The 17,117-nt window shown below is 40.8% G+C and overlaps 1 protein-coding gene across 6 annotated transcripts in view; it reads left to right on the top strand.

Annotated features, from left to right (window-relative positions):
• The window catches only part of fab1 (fab1 kinase), a 248,905-nt gene that overhangs the window by 165,926 nt on the left and 65,862 nt on the right, over positions 1–17,117 (top strand). For all 6 annotated transcript variants that reach the window (XM_068382042.1, XM_068382041.1, XM_068382038.1 and 3 more), the window contains 3 exons: positions 1,510–1,665; positions 1,842–2,004; positions 2,720–2,858. In XM_068382042.1, the coding sequence (XP_068238143.1) occupies positions 1,510–1,665; positions 1,842–2,004; positions 2,720–2,858 (458 nt within the window). The remainder of the gene's footprint in view (positions 1–1,509; positions 1,666–1,841; positions 2,005–2,719; positions 2,859–17,117) is intronic.

Genomic DNA, 17,117 nt, shown 5'->3' with positions numbered 1-17,117 from the left:
TCTTCTCTTCCGCCGTGATGTACGTTCGACAAGGCATTTTCTTAAAAAAAAAAAAAAAGACCAGTTTCAGCATAGTTAAAGACTTGTGGGGACCGTACCCTTCCTGGATAGTCAATTCGTTGAAAGTCCGAGCTGCCGTACCACCAAATGAATGTCAGACAGTCTCTTGAATTTTTCAAACCATCCGTGTGAAACATTGAACTCTAAGGTTGCCTGCTGTGAGCTGTGATGTCTCTGAAAATGGTGCTGGCCTTGTGGCAGATTATTGTCTCGGTAACCATGTCTCCAGTGATTTCCTTTTCTTAAATCCAGAGGAGAAGCAGTCTTTCCATCTCATCATGGACATGGTTCCTCTTACTAGAAAAGACACTCATGCCTTTAGAAGGTGTTGCTGCCTTGATGACTGACTTCTGCTTAAGGATGGTGCCTATGGTCGACGGATTTTGGTCATATTCCTAAGTGATCACACTTAATTGGCTGCCAACCTCATATTTCTTTATATCTTAAACTTCATTTCCTTAGAAAGCATCCTCCTCTTCTTTCCTTTGAACATCAGCAACATTCTCGGAACCTAAGGCTAATACTATATGAGTTGAATAATGCAACAGGATAACTATAAGTACGAAACTGAAATCGCCAACACGAATTCAATTTGAATGACAGCACTGCTGAAATGAAATGGTCGAGAAACGCCGATACTATATGCATGATGGGAAAAATGCTGACTAATAGTAGAGAAGAATCTTATGACAGTAACTAGTATCAGAGTAGGGAGATAACCAATGAGCGAGTTTAGTTTTGCGGGGATCATTTTAAAATTATTTTTTTGGCGGCTGGAGGAATTTTGTTTCGTATCATGAGGGGTTATTTTGTAGTATGAGATGAAAAATCTTTGGATCTTTTCGTACCATGAATTTTTTGTGTACAGAGACTTTCGTAATGAGAGGTAACACTGTATTCTGATTCTCCAGAGCCTCAAACCAGAGGGAATAAAAGTTTTACATATTGTACATCGTTGCAAACCATTTTCTAATGTTTTTAGTTTTTGCCGAAGCTCATACAGTAATTAAAGTTGAAAAAAATTCCAGAAAAGAAATTAAGTAATTAGTTTGAAATCTTGAGCTTTTTTACTTGCCCAGAATTTGTGGAATTCACTTAAGTGGTTTGTTTTCCTCTTGGATAGTTATCGTATTAACTAAAAAGGATTGTTTGTTTCCATGAGAAGTGGCCAGGGCAGAAACGACTTTATACATACCCCAGCTCTCCCTCTTGATAGGGCTGCTGCCATGCTTAGACAGGGAGGGAAAATTATGTTAAGGTCCAATTTTCCATTCAATTAAGGAATAGAAATTAATTATGGGTAAATACTAAGATTTTTATTTTAAGATTTTTTTTATGATAAACCCAAAACACATTACTCTGCATATTTCTATGATGTATTAATTTATATACACTGTACACTAGCTCATTTTACCTGCACTGTCATTTGATACATTTTTTTGTTTATAGCTACAACTAACATCACCTACTCTAGAGGCAAGAAGGTTGCATCCTCCTACTCCTAATACAGTTCAAGAGGTAACCTCTGCAATGTTGGAGATTAAAGACAAGATTGTCACAGCTAAAATATTGATAGCCCAAGTAGTCTCAGACTGGAATTTAAAGGTAAGGCAGTGATGTTTTCATATTTTTTAGTATGTTATTTGTTCAGAGACAAGAACTATAAAATTATTAATGGATCACACAAACACTTGGTAGGAAAGTGATTGATCAAGATTTAGATATTTTCTGGCTTTTCTGTGTAATCCTTTGATAATATATCTTGGCCATCATTTTTTTAGGTTCAGGATTTAGTGCAGTTGCGCAAGAAAGAAGAGAGGCTTGAAAAAGCCAAGGTTATGGCAGCATCAGGAATAGGGGGGAATCCTCTCCCTCGTCAATCCACAAGTGGTTCTATATCTACCTCCTCTGTAGCTTCAGCTCTTGCTAATACCTCAACTGGAGGTAAGTTATAATCATCTGATTTTCCTCATTACATTTGTTCAGTTCAAAAAGACCATGTCTGATGCACTGGTAACCGGTATATACCTTAATGGATGGGTGTAATGCTCAATCACTCAACTTTACAGTTTCTTGAAATACCTAGATATTCATTTTCAAGAAATTAAAAAAATAATTTTCAAGGTATTTAGATAGTTGTACATCCTAGTGTTATTTTTAGAAATTATGTAGTTGTAATTAAAGTTTTTGACAGCATGTTTTAAGCTAACCATTGCATGTTTTGGAAAGCTGTGAAATTTGAATTTATATTTAGTATAGACTCTCATACAGTACAGTAATGTAGCATTTTTTCGTTCGGTTTTTCTACTTGGGTGTCTTCCACCAAATTTTTTGTTTTTGAAAACAAGGTAATAACCTGAAAATATTACTTAAAATGTATTTATTATCACAGTGACACAGAATAAAATCTTACATCTTAGTGTTCTAAATCACAGAAAATTTATATTTCTTAGCATTGCAAAGGCAAGAAAATTTGCTTTATTTATTTTGTCATATTAATGGAGGAAGTTATAAGAAGTGCAGAAAGGGAGCCCTTTGCACTCTTAAGCATTTTTATGAAAATGACGTAAAGTTTAGCTTAACGTTTATCCTCGATTTGTTACTTTTACGAATTCCATTCAATAAAACACCAGATTATTTGAACAATTTTTTTTTACAGAAATGTGCAGTGCTTCCTCTCAAAAACAAGGGGGTGACACTGCATCGGTTTCCTCATCTGCAATAACTGGTATTTCAACTGATTCATTGAGTTTGTCAGCATCTTTTAGTGATATACCAGGCCAAGATAATCAAAAGAAGTAAGTGCATATTGTTGGCCATAGGGTTGGTATGGTTATTTTAACTAGGTTTTTGTAGGTAGCCCTACAAATGTTCAATAGGTGGTATACATTATTTAAGAGGGGATTATCAGTGGTCATATAATTAATCTCTAAGACTTAAATTTAGTAGTGAAAGTAAGCCCCTCATAGATCTAATGCCCTCTTAATGAGAGAATGCCTTGATGAAGTCATTGAGCTTCAGCACGGCATATCATTCCCATGCTGAAACTTGGTGACGGGCAAGAGGGCTCTCGAATTTGGGGAAATTGCTCCCCCAGTTTGAATCTAATCTAAATTTTTCTCTCTCTCATCTTTTTCTTCCTCTTGATATTACTTCTCTTAATTTTATAAAATTTCTTTTTGTGTTGCTGTCCCAACTCTGAGTAAAATTTCTCATGTATATGTATATATGTACATGTATATGTATGTCCCTTTTTCTATTTAAGGGTGTGGATGTTTCTACATCCGTTATTGCCACTGGCAAGGATGTTTGTTTGTACATCCATTATTGCTGCCTGCTTTGATGAATGGGAGTAGGTGTCATGGTTAGGAGTGTTTGCGCTCAAAGCTATATGTGAGAGTATTGGATGATCTCAGCCATCCCGAAGACGGGTTGCACCTTTTTGGCAGAACTATTCTCAAGTGTTGGGTCTTCGGAATCCAGGGGGATCCAGTGCTTGGGGTAGGACTCTTGGCTCTTGCCCGGAAGTCCATCATTACAGATATGGGGAGCATGATTCCATAGTTTTTTGGTCTCGGTCCTAACAGGCGGGTTCAGCTTACAAGTGCCTCTATATCTGTTTTTGTGCTATCCTTCGGGTAAGGTATGGAGTGGACCATCTGGGAAGTATACTCTCATTGTGCCACTAGTGGAGATTGCAAATTTCCTTTCCAATATGTAATGTCTTAATGTTCTCAAGCAGGTGAATCAAACTATTTCAAGTCTCACATAATCCTTTAATTTTTTTCTCATGGATTCCGCTGACAATAACCACCCCTCCCCTGTATATGCTGACTTGCCCCCGGCACTGTTGACAACCTCTGGCAATCCAATTAAAGAAAATTCCGTTGACGACTTAGGAACTAAAAAGAACTATTCTTTGAACATTAGAAAAAAGGGTAATTGGGCAACACAGGAAAATTGAAAATACTGCATGATACCCAAATCCCATTATAAGCTAATTATGATGTGCTACATAAAATATTTAAATGTTACGGACTAATAAAAGAAATTAGAATGAAATTTCAAGATAAGTGGGATTCTTGGTTATCATTTAATTGTCATGAAGCATTCAATGCAAGCCATAACATTATTAATATTAAAGTAGGTAATATGGATATTAAGGGTGCTCTGTGTGATGGGGTACTTAAAGATATGGATGTCTACAGACCAGCAGACTGCATTGATAAAGCCATAGAAATAGTTATGCCATCCCAAGGAAAGTCAAAACCACCAATGTGGCTTCTTGCTAAATCTTCAGGAGGTACAGAAAATTATTTTAAGATCTACAAGTATTTTCAGAGGAAGGTAGGAACGATTGCACCTGGAGATATATCTCGATTCGGTAGGAAAAGTTACGTGATACAGACCAATTCATATATTGTCCAATTTAAAGACAGAAAATGATACCAAATTGGACATCAAACCCCATCTAAACTTTAACTATGGAAGGGGAATGGCTTTCAATAGGAATCTATATGAATTTACGGAAGAGGAGATGTTGGCTATGTGTCAGCTATCAGTGTGGAAAGTACATAAAGTACCTGGAACATCAATGATTATCCTTACTTTCCAGGATGCTGGTGTACCTTTCCACATCGACATAGAAAATGAAAGGATTAGAGTTCAACCTTTTAAGCAGAAGCCACTGCAATGTTTTAATTGCTTTAAATTGGGGCATCGTTCCAAAGTTTGCAAGAACGATAAAATTTCTAATACTGTACTTGCTCCAATCCTTACCATGGAGAATGTACACTTGAGGCAAGGTGCTTGAACTGCAACTCTAATCATAAATCTAATGATAGGAGCTGCCAGTTTTGTAAGTTAGAAGAGGCTGCCCTCAATAAATCAATTACTGAACATGTATGCATGGGGCATGTCATGAGATTATTAAATAAATCTACTACCTATCCAAAGACATTTAAAACAGGAGAAAAAGTTCACCAGGAATCATCTAACCCACCTGCTACTGTAGGATGTTCTCGAAAAAGAAATTCACCATCTACTGATAAAGTGCTTCATAATAAGACAAGAATATCTCCTAAAGATTTACCATTGTGTATCAACAAAAAGACTGTCTACCACTATTAAACCTTTGATCTCCATTACAAAGGAAAGTACTAACCTCTCCCAGGCCATATCCTTGCCTGATTTAATGGATATTCCACTTGAAACCAAGCTATCAGGTGCACCTGTAGTGGGGAAGGTACAAAGACCTGGTAGCTCGCAACCTATTAATCGTAAAAGAGAGAATTCTCTCTCACCCCCTTCCATAAGAAATATTAGTTATGACATCAAATAAATATGATGTTTTGTCTGTTGATGTTTCTGATCAAGCAGAAGACAATTTGAATAAATTGAAAATTCAAGTGGAGGTCCACCATCCCCCTCAACAATTAGATCAAAAGGACAAAATGAAAATAATACACACCCAATTTATCAAGACCCCCCTCTAATAAAATCACCAGGAAATATTGTTAAATCAAAAATTACTAATGGGAAGACTTCATCCAAAAGTTCTTCCAAGTTATTTATATAAAGCATAGTTTTTTCCTCCATTTTGCAATGGAATTGTCAGGGTTTAGGGCCAAATATGAAGAACTTAAGCTCTTAATTCACGAGCGTTCCCCCATAATTATATGTCTATAGGAGAGCAAGCTGAATACTAATACCCCTTGTCCTCAGGAATATATTAGCCATAGGACACCATATGATCACCGAGTAGGGAGCCATGGCGGAAGTCTCGTATACGTTCATCGAGATGTTCCCCAAATACCCTTATCTATTGGTACACCTCTGCAGACAGTGGTTGTACAGATTGATAAAGGGAGAAAATATACAATCTGCGCTCTCTACTTGCCTCCAAATAACATATTGTATGATAATTTAGTAGAGGTGTTCAACAGCTACCTCAACCTTTTCTTTTCCTTGGAGATATGAATGGTAGACATCCTTTTTTGGGGTGATGTTTTAGCAAACACCAGGGGGAATATTATATCATCAATTGTGGAAAACGAGGATGTCCTACTCCTTAATACAGGAGAGCCCACACACTTCCATGTGCAGACAGGTACCTTATCATGCATTGACCTTTCAATTGCAAGCTCTAACTGCCTTCTTGATTTCGATTGGAGGACATTAGATGATTGGCATACTAGTGATCATGCACCAATCATTATAAACACCAACAATGTTCCACCCTTACAAAGATCGCCACGATAGAATCTTGACAAGGCGGACTGGGTTAAATTTCGTGAGCTAAGTGAAATCAAGGGGAGTGCAGAACAGTTTGAAAGTATTGATGAAGCCTTAGACCTACTTAATGGAACTCTCCATATAGCAGGAGTCAATTCGATTCCCAAAACCACAGGATTATTCAAATGACGACCAGTCCCTTGGTGGTCTTCAGAATTAACTGTCTTACACAGCCACCAGAAAATTTCTGACTAGATTGCGTAGACGCCGTACTGAGGAAAATTTAATAACATACAAAATTTGTAGAGCACAGTTCTATTGTGCCATGAAAGAAGCTAGGAGGCAATCTTGGGTATCTTTTGTTTCCTCAGTCAATAGTAGAACACCACCATCTTCTGTATGGAGAAAAATATAAAAGATTGCCGGCAAATTTACCCCAAACTCACCACCAGTGTTGAAGGGGAACGGTCAGTATGTAACTGAAGCAAATGATGTTAGCAACGCCATGGCTGATCATTTTTCAAATGAATCGTGCAAGTGTGAAGGAGCTCCTGGTCACCAGTATAGGAGCATTGAAGAGAAGAAAATTTTAGATTTTGCAACAGGAAGGGAAGTGTCTTATAATTCTCCTTTTACTGAAAGAGAATTTGATTCCGCACTTGCCAATTGTAACGATACAGCCCCTAAACCCGATGGAATTCCATATGCAATGATTAAAGACATGCATTTTAATACAAAATTATTTATTTTAAGCATTATTAATAGAATATGGCATGTCACAGTTATCCAAGTGTTTGGGTACTAGCCATTAATTTAGCCTTTTTAAAACCTGGTAAGGACAAGTTTTTAGCAGCAAACTATCGACCGATTGTATTCACATCTTGTTTATGTAAAATCATGAAGATGGTGAATGTAAGACTGATGTGGTACCTTGAAAAGAAGGGTATTTTATCACCTATTTAGTGTGGATTCAGAAAAATGCATTCAACGACTGATGTGTTGATACGACTTGTCCTCTATTTGCGAAGCCTTTGCTTCCAAACACCACCATGTGACTTTTTTTTACCTTGAAAAAGGGATTTTGACGTAGGAAAAATCTATTTCTGGGCGAGAGACCTGTGCCGCCCAGTGAAATGCTCCTTTTACATCATTTCTAAGGTAATAACTGCTATGAATTTTACCAGAGAAAAAATTGTATAGGAATGCTAGGTTGAACCCAGCTCGCTCACCTATTAAGGTGTCGATATAAATAACTGGGGCGTGATTAAATCACAACCAGAGGCCTTGCACCATTAAGATATCTCCTGTCAATATCTCCGAACAGCGAGGTGCCGTTCAACATCCTAGCTCTGAAACGCTACTACGAACGATCCCACCCACGCCAGTGACGTCACTCCTATAGCACCCAAGATTGGGGCCCGACTGGGAGGGACGGGTGGGTTCACTGGGCGGCACAGGTCTCTCGCCCAGAAATAGATTTTTCCTACGTCAAAATCCCTTTTCTGGGCTCTGACCTGTGCCGCCCAGTGAATTAGTACCAGAGAATAGGGACCCAAAATGGCTAACTACCTGGGGAGAAAAATAACACAAAAATAACATAGATGGTGGTTTAATATCAAATAGGGGGGATGAGGAATCCCATAAATGCATAATCAACATGGATATGAAAGTGATAATTAAACATTGTAATCAAAACAAAAAGGAAACCTGTAGGTAAGCATTGAATATAGATATGAAAAATGATAAACAAGCTTGGTAAACAATTCAACAAGATAACCCGCAGGGCATAAATATGAATATAAAAAATGGTAAACAATCCCATCAAGGGATGAAAGTAAAACCAAGCAAAAAGCAGATCCATAAACACAGTGTAATAAAATAAAATAAAATCAGCACGGTGAATTTCAAGAAAGATGAAATCAAAAACAATTCGTGGAAATTGATCACAATGTAACATAAAATAATACACCATAAGGGTGTATGGTAAAGGGCAAACAAAATCAGGTAGGAACAATAAGTAAGCCAGGCAGGAGGGAGAGAAGATAGAGCAAGACGTGATTAGGACTCGGTACCTTCAGGAGGAACTACATTCCCTGCTGCTACTGTGGCAAATTTAAGAGCTTCTAAAGGTTTTAGGTAGTGGCGCTTGAAAACTTTAGGGGACTTCCAACACGTTTATTTTGAGAACTCATCAAATTTCATGTGGTGGAAAAAGTTAATTGAAGTGGCCACAGCTCGAATATCATGGACATGAGGGAATGATTCAAGATTAGCTTATTTAATAAAATAAAGAATTTGTTGTCTGATTCCCTTAAGGGTAATGGTTCCTCCATGTTCTCTAATAAATAAAGGCCCTGTGGTTGTGGTGGAAGTTCTACTTAAGTAGGATTTCAGGGTGGTAACTGGACACAGGGATGGATCCCGAGGAAGTGGAACATCTTCCAGGGAGACCACCTGTTTTGGGGGTCTTCATTTTTAGCCAGGAAAACTTTGTTAGGGGAGAGAAGGACCTCACCCGAAGAGAGAAACTCTATATGACTTGGGTCTCTAGATAAGGCTGACAATTCTGAGATTCTGGAGCCCGAGGCAAGGCTCAAAAGAAAGTGTCTTTCTTAATAATGCCATATAGTTACAGGATTCATTTGGGGTGTCAGAGGCTAGCTTTAGAACATCGTTCAAAAACCAGGAAACTGCGCTAGGGCGAGTTGAAGGTTTTAATCTGGCACAGGCTCTTGGAATGGATGAGAAATATGAATCCGTCAGATCAATGTCAAAGCTGACATGGGAGATCTTTTTCAAAGCGGACTTGATCGTAGTAATGGTATTGGCTGCCAGGCCCGATTCAAAAAGAGTTCTGAAGAATGTCAGTTAGGTTCATTGTCATTTTCTCAACTTGGGAATCTTTCAGAAACTTTGCTAGTTTCTTGACAGCTGAGTCATATTGACGGAGGGTGGATTCTCTTTTGTCAGATTCAAGGAATAGGGTATTCAGAGGATCGATGTTTGCACCTTGTTGAGCTGCGAACTTCTTGAAGTCCATAAAGTTAGGGCATTCAGAATCCTTGAGGAAGCTAACACATTTCGAGTTTGTACTACTTGTGTTAGTACAGGATTGGGAATCCGCCGGGGGCAGAGGCCTAGCTCTAGTAACAAGAGGAACCAGTTGCTCTTGGGCCAGTTGGGGGCTACCAGAGCCACTCAACCCTTGAAAGATCTGAGTTTGTGCAAAACTTTCAGCAGGAGATTTATCGGAGGAAACAGATAAATCTTCCAAGTGTTCCAATCTAGTGACATAGCGTCCTTGGCATAAGCCTGAGGGTCCAGGTTGTGGGCTACGTAACAATCTAGTTTGCGATTGGACTCCGTCGCAAACAGGTCCACCTGGAGACCCGTGACTTGAGATAAAATCCACTGGAAGGATCGATTGTCTAGTGAACATTCTGACTCTAGTGGAGTTGTCCGGGAAAGTGCGTCTGCCACCACATTCCGGACTCCCGCTAGATGGACTGCTGATAGATGCCACTTGTGCGATGCCGCCATGGAGAAAATCGTCAACATGACGTGGTTTATGTGGGCTGATCTGGAGCCTCCTTTGTTGATGCAGTGGACTATGACTGCACTGTCGAGGACCAGTCTGATATGGAGATTCCTGGCTGGGCTGAGACGTCTTAAAGTGAGGAAGACTGCCATGGCCTCTAGGACGTTGATGTGCATTTGTTGAAAGATCGGTGACCATAACCCTTGGACTTTCTTGTGTTGGAAGTAACCTCCCCACCCTGTTAAGGAGGCGTCTGTATGAACGACGAGTCCCGGGGCCGGATGTTGCAAGGGAACCGACTTGGAAAGATTGTTTATCTTCGTCCAAGGTTGCAGACTTTTTCTCAGGATTGGGGGAAGACGAGCTCGCCTGTCTTTGACGTTTTTTGGTTGCTCTGGAGTGCCATACTCTGTTTATGTCCTTTAGTTTAGACCTTAGGACGATGTCTGTCACCGAGGCGAACTGTAAGGAACCCAGGATCCTCTCCTGGTTCCTCCTGGACGTCAACTTGTCCCTGAGAAACTGTTTCGTATTCTTCGCTATTCTTCGCTATTTCCTTCCTTTTGGTTTTTGTAGCCCCAGCCATTGAAACTTGGTCTCCGGGACCAGGCGGGATTTCTCGAGGTTGACCTGAAATCCTAATTGTCGAAGGAAGGAGAGGACCTTGTTCGTTGCTCTGTGGAAGTTCCGGACGTTGTTCAACCAGATCAGCCAATCGTCGAGAAAAGCCACTATTTGTATTCCCTGAGTTCGAAGTTCCTGAATTACCGTCTCTGCTAGTTTGGTGAAGATTCTGGGTGCTATGTTGAGGCCGAATGGCATCACCTTGAATGCATAGGCTTGTTTGCCTAGCTTGAAGCCCAGAAACGGACGAAAAGGCCTTGCTATTGGAACGTGATAGTAGGCATCTGTAAGATCTATGGAGGTGGTGAAGGCCCCACGGGGAAGTAAGGTCCGCACCTGCGAGACGGTAAGCATGTGGAATTTGTCGCAACGAATGAAGGAGTTGAGACGAGACAGGTCCAGGATTACTCTTCGTTTGTCTGAGCTTTTCTTTGGCACGCTGAACAAGCGACCTTGAAATCTTAAGCGATATATGCTTTGGATTGCGTTCTTTTGCAACAGATCCTTCGTGAATAAATGTAGCTCTACCGTTGGAAGCTGGTAGAAACTGTTCGGTGGAGGGGGTCCCTGAATCCAGCTCCACCCTAGACCTTTTGAGATTATGCTGGAAGCCCAATTGCTGAACTTCCATTGGTCCCGAAATTTGTACAGTCTCCCTCCTACCTGCGAGTCAATGGTTGGAGGATGATTTGCCGCCCCTGCCTCCGCAAAAAGACTTGCCTCGGTGGGAACCCCTTCCGCCACCTCGGGCACGAAAGGCACCTCTGGAACCCCTGTGGCGCTGGTAGCCATGGAAAGAACCCTGAAATTCATACGTGGGGTTAAAGGCGGGGGAGGTTGTGAATAAAGTCGAGGTGACTTGGGCTTGAGGGACCAACACGTACTGTTGTTGTTGTGGATGGCCCTTTGAGGTAGAAGGCTGGGAACCTTGAGGAACAGACTGAACTGGGACCGGTTGTACCACTTGGAGAGGAGGTCTAAATTGCGAGGAGTGGAAAGGCCTCAACCTTTTCCTACCTCGGATTGGGGTACTAGCTGACTCATATTTCCTCTTAGGGACTAGGCCCCACCTAACCTTGAGGCTTTGGTTGGCTCTAGCTGCCTCGCTGAGAACCGAATCCACTAGGTCCTCCGGGAAGAGATCCGGACCCCAGACTGGGGCTTTGATGAGCCTATTAGGTTCGTGTCTAATCATAGCCTCAGACAGTACATGTCGTCGGCAACGGAACCTGGCATTATGAAAATCATAGGCGTCAGTCAGTAAGGTCTGCAAAAGGGATTTGGTGAGGACCTTAAAGAGAGGTTCCTCCTCGTAAGTGGCAACAGTCAATTCAGAAAGAGTAACCAAATTAATCGACCTACCGAGACTACACCTGGTGTCAAACTCGAATTTAATCAGAGACTCCAGAAGTTTAGGAAGGCATTCACTGAACTGCGTCGAAGCACAGTGCCGGAATGGAGACTACTCCCTGAGAGGTCGAGGGCACAGCAACTGAGTCTTTAGAGACTCTAGTGGAAGAAGATTGCGACTTCACTGATGATGACTTCGAAGACTTGTGGGTTTTGTGTAAAGACCTGCGGTGAGCCTTAACCTTGGGGGCAACAGGCCGGGGCTTGTGATCAGCCCCGGGAGTCCCCGTGAATCCTTGAAATGAAGATTGGTCAGAAGTAGAAGAAAAGGTCGGGCTAAGGAGAGGAATCTTAGCTCGAGACCCACCTGACTCACCTATGTCCCTACCTGTTTTGGGGTCATCCAGAGCCATGGGCTCTGTCTAAATCGAGGATAGCGACGTCCTCTGTTAAGGTCCCGCCTGTCTCCTCTTGATCCGGGGCCAATAGTAGGGATTCAATGTTCTCAATGATAGGATCCGCCAAATCTTTGGGGACCGCGGCCAAAGTCTTTGCGTGCGGGTAAAGGCGAGAGCACCATTCCTCAGAGAGGATATACTGTAAGGCTGTTTGGCCTTCACATTATGGGCGAACCCGCCAATCCAGATTTTGAGGGTGGCCTGAGCTGTAGTCTTTTCAAGTTGAGAGCTCTGAAAGAGAACAGACTATTAGCAAGGGTAAGGAATATCATGCCGAAGAAAAAGGAAATAGATCAGGGGCTTCGGAGACACAAAGCTATCGAAGGGCATGCGAGGAGTCCAAAGAACAGTGTCCTTAAAATTAATTAATTGTAACTTCACTTACCAAGTCTGTAATATAGCTAAATGTAATTCCACTCACCCTGTCAGATGTTAAAGTGGAGGTCATTTTGTAGCAAACTACACAATTGTCCGGATGCCAAACAATCAAATCTTCTACCAGAACAGCACAGTGGGCATGTGAACAGCACACATCGTGGCCGCAGGATTGGTGGAGGACCGCCGAACATGCCGTCATCGCACTGCGTACTGTCTGTGAAATAAGGTACATGAGTATCTTATAGATAAGCAAGAGGGGCCCGGAGGCTCCGGGGCCTTAAATTATATCACTATCGTGGTGAAAAGGATATACTATGACTGTAATATAGGTAAGAATAAGTCAATCCTTAAGAGTGATCATATTTAAAAAAGGGGGGAAGTCGAGAACAGGGAATATATATATATATAAACATGTGAATATATATAGAGGAGATTAATCCAAGTACAGTGGAACCTCTACACACGAACGTATCTACATCCGAATTTTCCAACATCCGAAGTAAAATTTGAGCAAATTTTTGACTCTACACCCGAATTTTATTTCGACACACGAAGTAAACATTACGCCATTGAGCGTCGAGTGCTCAGTTCTCTATTCTTGTGTGTATCGTGTGGTTGTCCTCTGTTTGGTCTGTTATTAACAGTGCTTATTTTCTTCCTTTTCTCACATTTCCTTTTTGATTTTACCTATAATCATGGTGCCTAAGAAGCTAAGTTTCAGTACAGGAAGAAGGCAATTCTTTCATTAGAATTGAAGCAAGAAATTATATAAAAACATGAGAGCAGTGTGCATGTGAGTGATACTGTATGGCTAAACAATATGGCCGGAATAGGCCTATGATCTCGAGGATCATCAAGCTGAAAGCAGCCATTAAAGCAAATAACCATCAAAGGGGATCACCATTATTACGAGACATCTTAGCAATACCCTGGAAGAGATAGAACGCCTTTTGTTGATAGGGATAAAGGACAAAGAGATTGTTGGCAACGATCATTTGTGAGAAGGGCCAGCGTGATGAACAGAAAGAAAGAAAAAAGTGAAGCAAAGAAAACCATGATAGCATTAACAAGCTCTTTTAAATAAGACTTCTCTCTTTTTCTGTTTCTCTCTAAACATAGCATTAACATGTTCTTTAAATAAAATATCTCTCTCTCTCTCTCTCTCTCTCTCTCTCTCTCTCTCTCTCTCGTTCTTCTTCGCTGTTATAGTGTTAGATACGTCTATTATTTTTTTTTCTGAGAGAGAGAGAGAGAGATTAAACAAAAATGTGTTTAGAGTACATATGATTTTTAACAGCGTCAACGAGTTGAAAAACAATTAAATGTAACTAAGAAAGTAATAACAGCTAATCTGAATTCCTTTATTAACTAAAACAAATATTGATACAAACACACTCGTGTGCGTATGCACAAACACACACACGTGCAAAAATTGCTACGCAGTAAGAGAGACGGTCGGGGAGGAGGTAGAGATGGTGACTGCGATAACATACCGTAACTCGTCACTGAAAATGATGAAAATAAAAAATCAAAAGAAAAAACAATGTAAAAAATATGAAATATAAAAATAAAAAAATAAATAAGCTAAGTTAGATTAAAATTTCCGTAGTGTAAGTTACGGTATGTTATCGCAGTCACCATATCTACCTTCTCGCCGATCGTGTCTCCTCGTGCGTGTGTGTGTTTGCGCATACGCACACGAGTGTGTTTGTATCAATATTGGTTTTAGTTCATAAAGGAATTCAGATTCGCTGATATTGTTTTTTTAGTTACATTTAACTGTCTTTCAACTCTTTAACGCTGTTAAAAATCACATGTACACAACACATTTTTGTTTAATCTCTCATTTTTGTTTAATCTCTCTCTCTCTCTCTCTCTCTCTCTCTCTCTCTCTCTCTCTCTCTCTCTCAGAAAAAATTAATAGACGTCTCTAACACTAACAGTGAAGAAGAACAAAGAGAGAGAGAGAGAGAGAGAGAGAGAGTATTTATTTAAAGAACATGTTAACACCATGTCTACCCTCTCGCCGATCGTCCGTCTCCTCCTGGCGTAGCAAATCCTACACCTGCGTTGGCCTGTCTCTAAGGTAAAGTGGCAATAAAACACATTTTTTATTTATTATTTCTTTATAATTATCTTTTTTACATGCTTCTTTCATATTATGCAGTTATGTTATTGTTATGTGTAATTATGTGTAGCCATTTATTAAGGATTTATTATGGGTTTTTAGGCTGAGGAACGAATTAAATGAATTACCATGTATTCTTATGGAAAAATTCGTTTCTACATCCGAACATTTTCTACATCCGAAGTTGGTTGTGGAACGAATTAAATTCGTATGTAGAGGTACCACTGTAGTTACAGGTAACGTTGGCTCCGGAGAGACAACTGAGAGAGCCCAGGGCTCATGAAAGTCCACCGGAGAAGGCTGACAGGAGGGGGGGTGGAAGTCGAGGGTCAAACCCGTAGACGGCACACAGGATTAATTAACTCGACCAGGGAATAAAGTGAAAGCTACGTCCGGGGATCCCATAATGAAATAACACATGGAGTCCGTGAGGTGCGGAACACCATTGAAAATATGTAAGATAAATACAACATGATACCACAGACCAAGCAGAATGCCTCCCGCTGACTGATGGCCAATCGAGTCGGCGGAAAGAAACGGCTACGGCAGGGTAGGGGAAAAAGGCAATATAATGTATGATAATGTATATATAATAAAAAGCCTCGCATACTATCGGGAACCGCCCAGAACAGAGTTAAGCGAAAGCCCCGGGGGAGAGAACGTAACGCAAAACAGCTGACTCTACGACTCGACAAGAGAGAGAGAGAGGGAAGGCAACCCTGGGTTGGGGGTGCCGGGCAGATGGGGAAAGGGTGGTTAGTAGTGGGGCAGAGGACAGGTGTACCAACCTGAACAGAGAACCACGACTGGAATGATCACACGGAAAGGCTATGATATCAATATAATAATATAACTAATAGGTAAATAAAAGAGGAAGGCATGCTGGATGATGATAATAATAATAATAATAATATCAATCTTAAGATAGTACGGAGGGGCGAACAGAGAGACGGGGAGACCAAGCCTAACAGCGTGTGGAGCTAGGCAGGGCTACCAACATAATACAAAGTCGGTGAAGAGCCGACAAAAAACGTAAAACAAAAAACTGTCTCGTGAAAGTCCCTTCGAACTAATAATACTAGAATAAAAAGTATGCTAATAAGATCGTTATGAACGCCCGTGACGTGCGGAACGTAAAACGAAGTAAAACTAGTAACGCTCAAAAGCTACCAGGCATGCCAATGAAATTACGATACCGTAATATCGTAAACAACTGTTATCGTAATAACAGACTACCATAATATAAAATAACACGGGGTGTGAACCGTTGATACCCTGAAAAGTTCAAAACGAGGAACAATCAGTATAGAAGACTCATTGTAAAACGAGAGAGAGAGAGAGAGAGAGAGAGAGAGAGAGAGAGAGAGAGAGAGAGAGAGGTGGCCGATCGCTACAAAGACCCGATGCGGGGTCGTGGATAAAATGAAACTGTGATAAAATAATAAATAAGGGCAAGGCCACCTCCAAAATCTCAAAACTCATAGATCTGGTACTTAACTTAGGTGGAGTGATGGTAGGGTCCGACATCCTGAGATAAATCCTGGGTAATCCAAGGAAAACACGCACCAGAAAAAAGATAACGTATGCAAGCAGGTGCTCTGCAAAAGGCGTGACGTCACTGGCGTGGGTGGGATCGTTCGTAGTAGCGTTTCAGAGCTAGGATGTTGAACGGCACCTCGCTGTTCGGGGATATTGACAGGAGATATCTAAATGGTGCAAGGCCTCTGGTTGTGATTTAATCACGCCCCAGTTATTTATATCGACACCTTAATAGGTGAGCGAGCTGGGTTCAACCTAGTATTCCTATACAATTTTTTCTCTGGTAAAATTCATAGCAGTTATTACCTTAGAAATGATGTAAAAGGAGCATTTCACTGGGCGGCACAGGTTAGAGCCCAGAAATGCATATTATACTACATGGAGATATGGTATACCTAAAACCATTCATGAATTGGGATTGAGAGGAGAACCACCACTGTTTATCCAATCATTTCTTGCACACACAGTTTTTTGAGTGAGAGTGGGGGAAACTCTAGAGTAAATGTCAGGAAGAGAGCGTTCCTCAGGGTAGTGTGCAGTGTGTAACCCTGTTTGCACTAGCAATTAATGGGATATCCTCAGTCATTTCCCGGGACATTCTCTCAACACTATTTGTGGATGATCTCTCCATATCATTTGCTGGAGCTAGAATGGCAATGGTTGAGAGAACTGAAACTCGTAATTGACAAAATTATTCAGTGGGCTGATATGAATTGGTTTTAAGTTGTCAACAAGCAAAATTACTATTGTACATTTTTCTCATATCCGGAGAGTACATCTAGATCCGGATGTATACATGAAAGGTCAA

Source organism: Palaemon carinicauda, chromosome 10, assembly GCF_036898095.1.
Source record: "Palaemon carinicauda isolate YSFRI2023 chromosome 10, ASM3689809v2, whole genome shotgun sequence".
Lineage (NCBI taxonomy): Eukaryota > Metazoa > Arthropoda > Malacostraca > Decapoda > Palaemonidae > Palaemon > Palaemon carinicauda.
The sequence above is the reverse complement of the archived record's forward strand: the minus strand, read 5'-3'. Positions and strand labels throughout refer to the sequence as shown.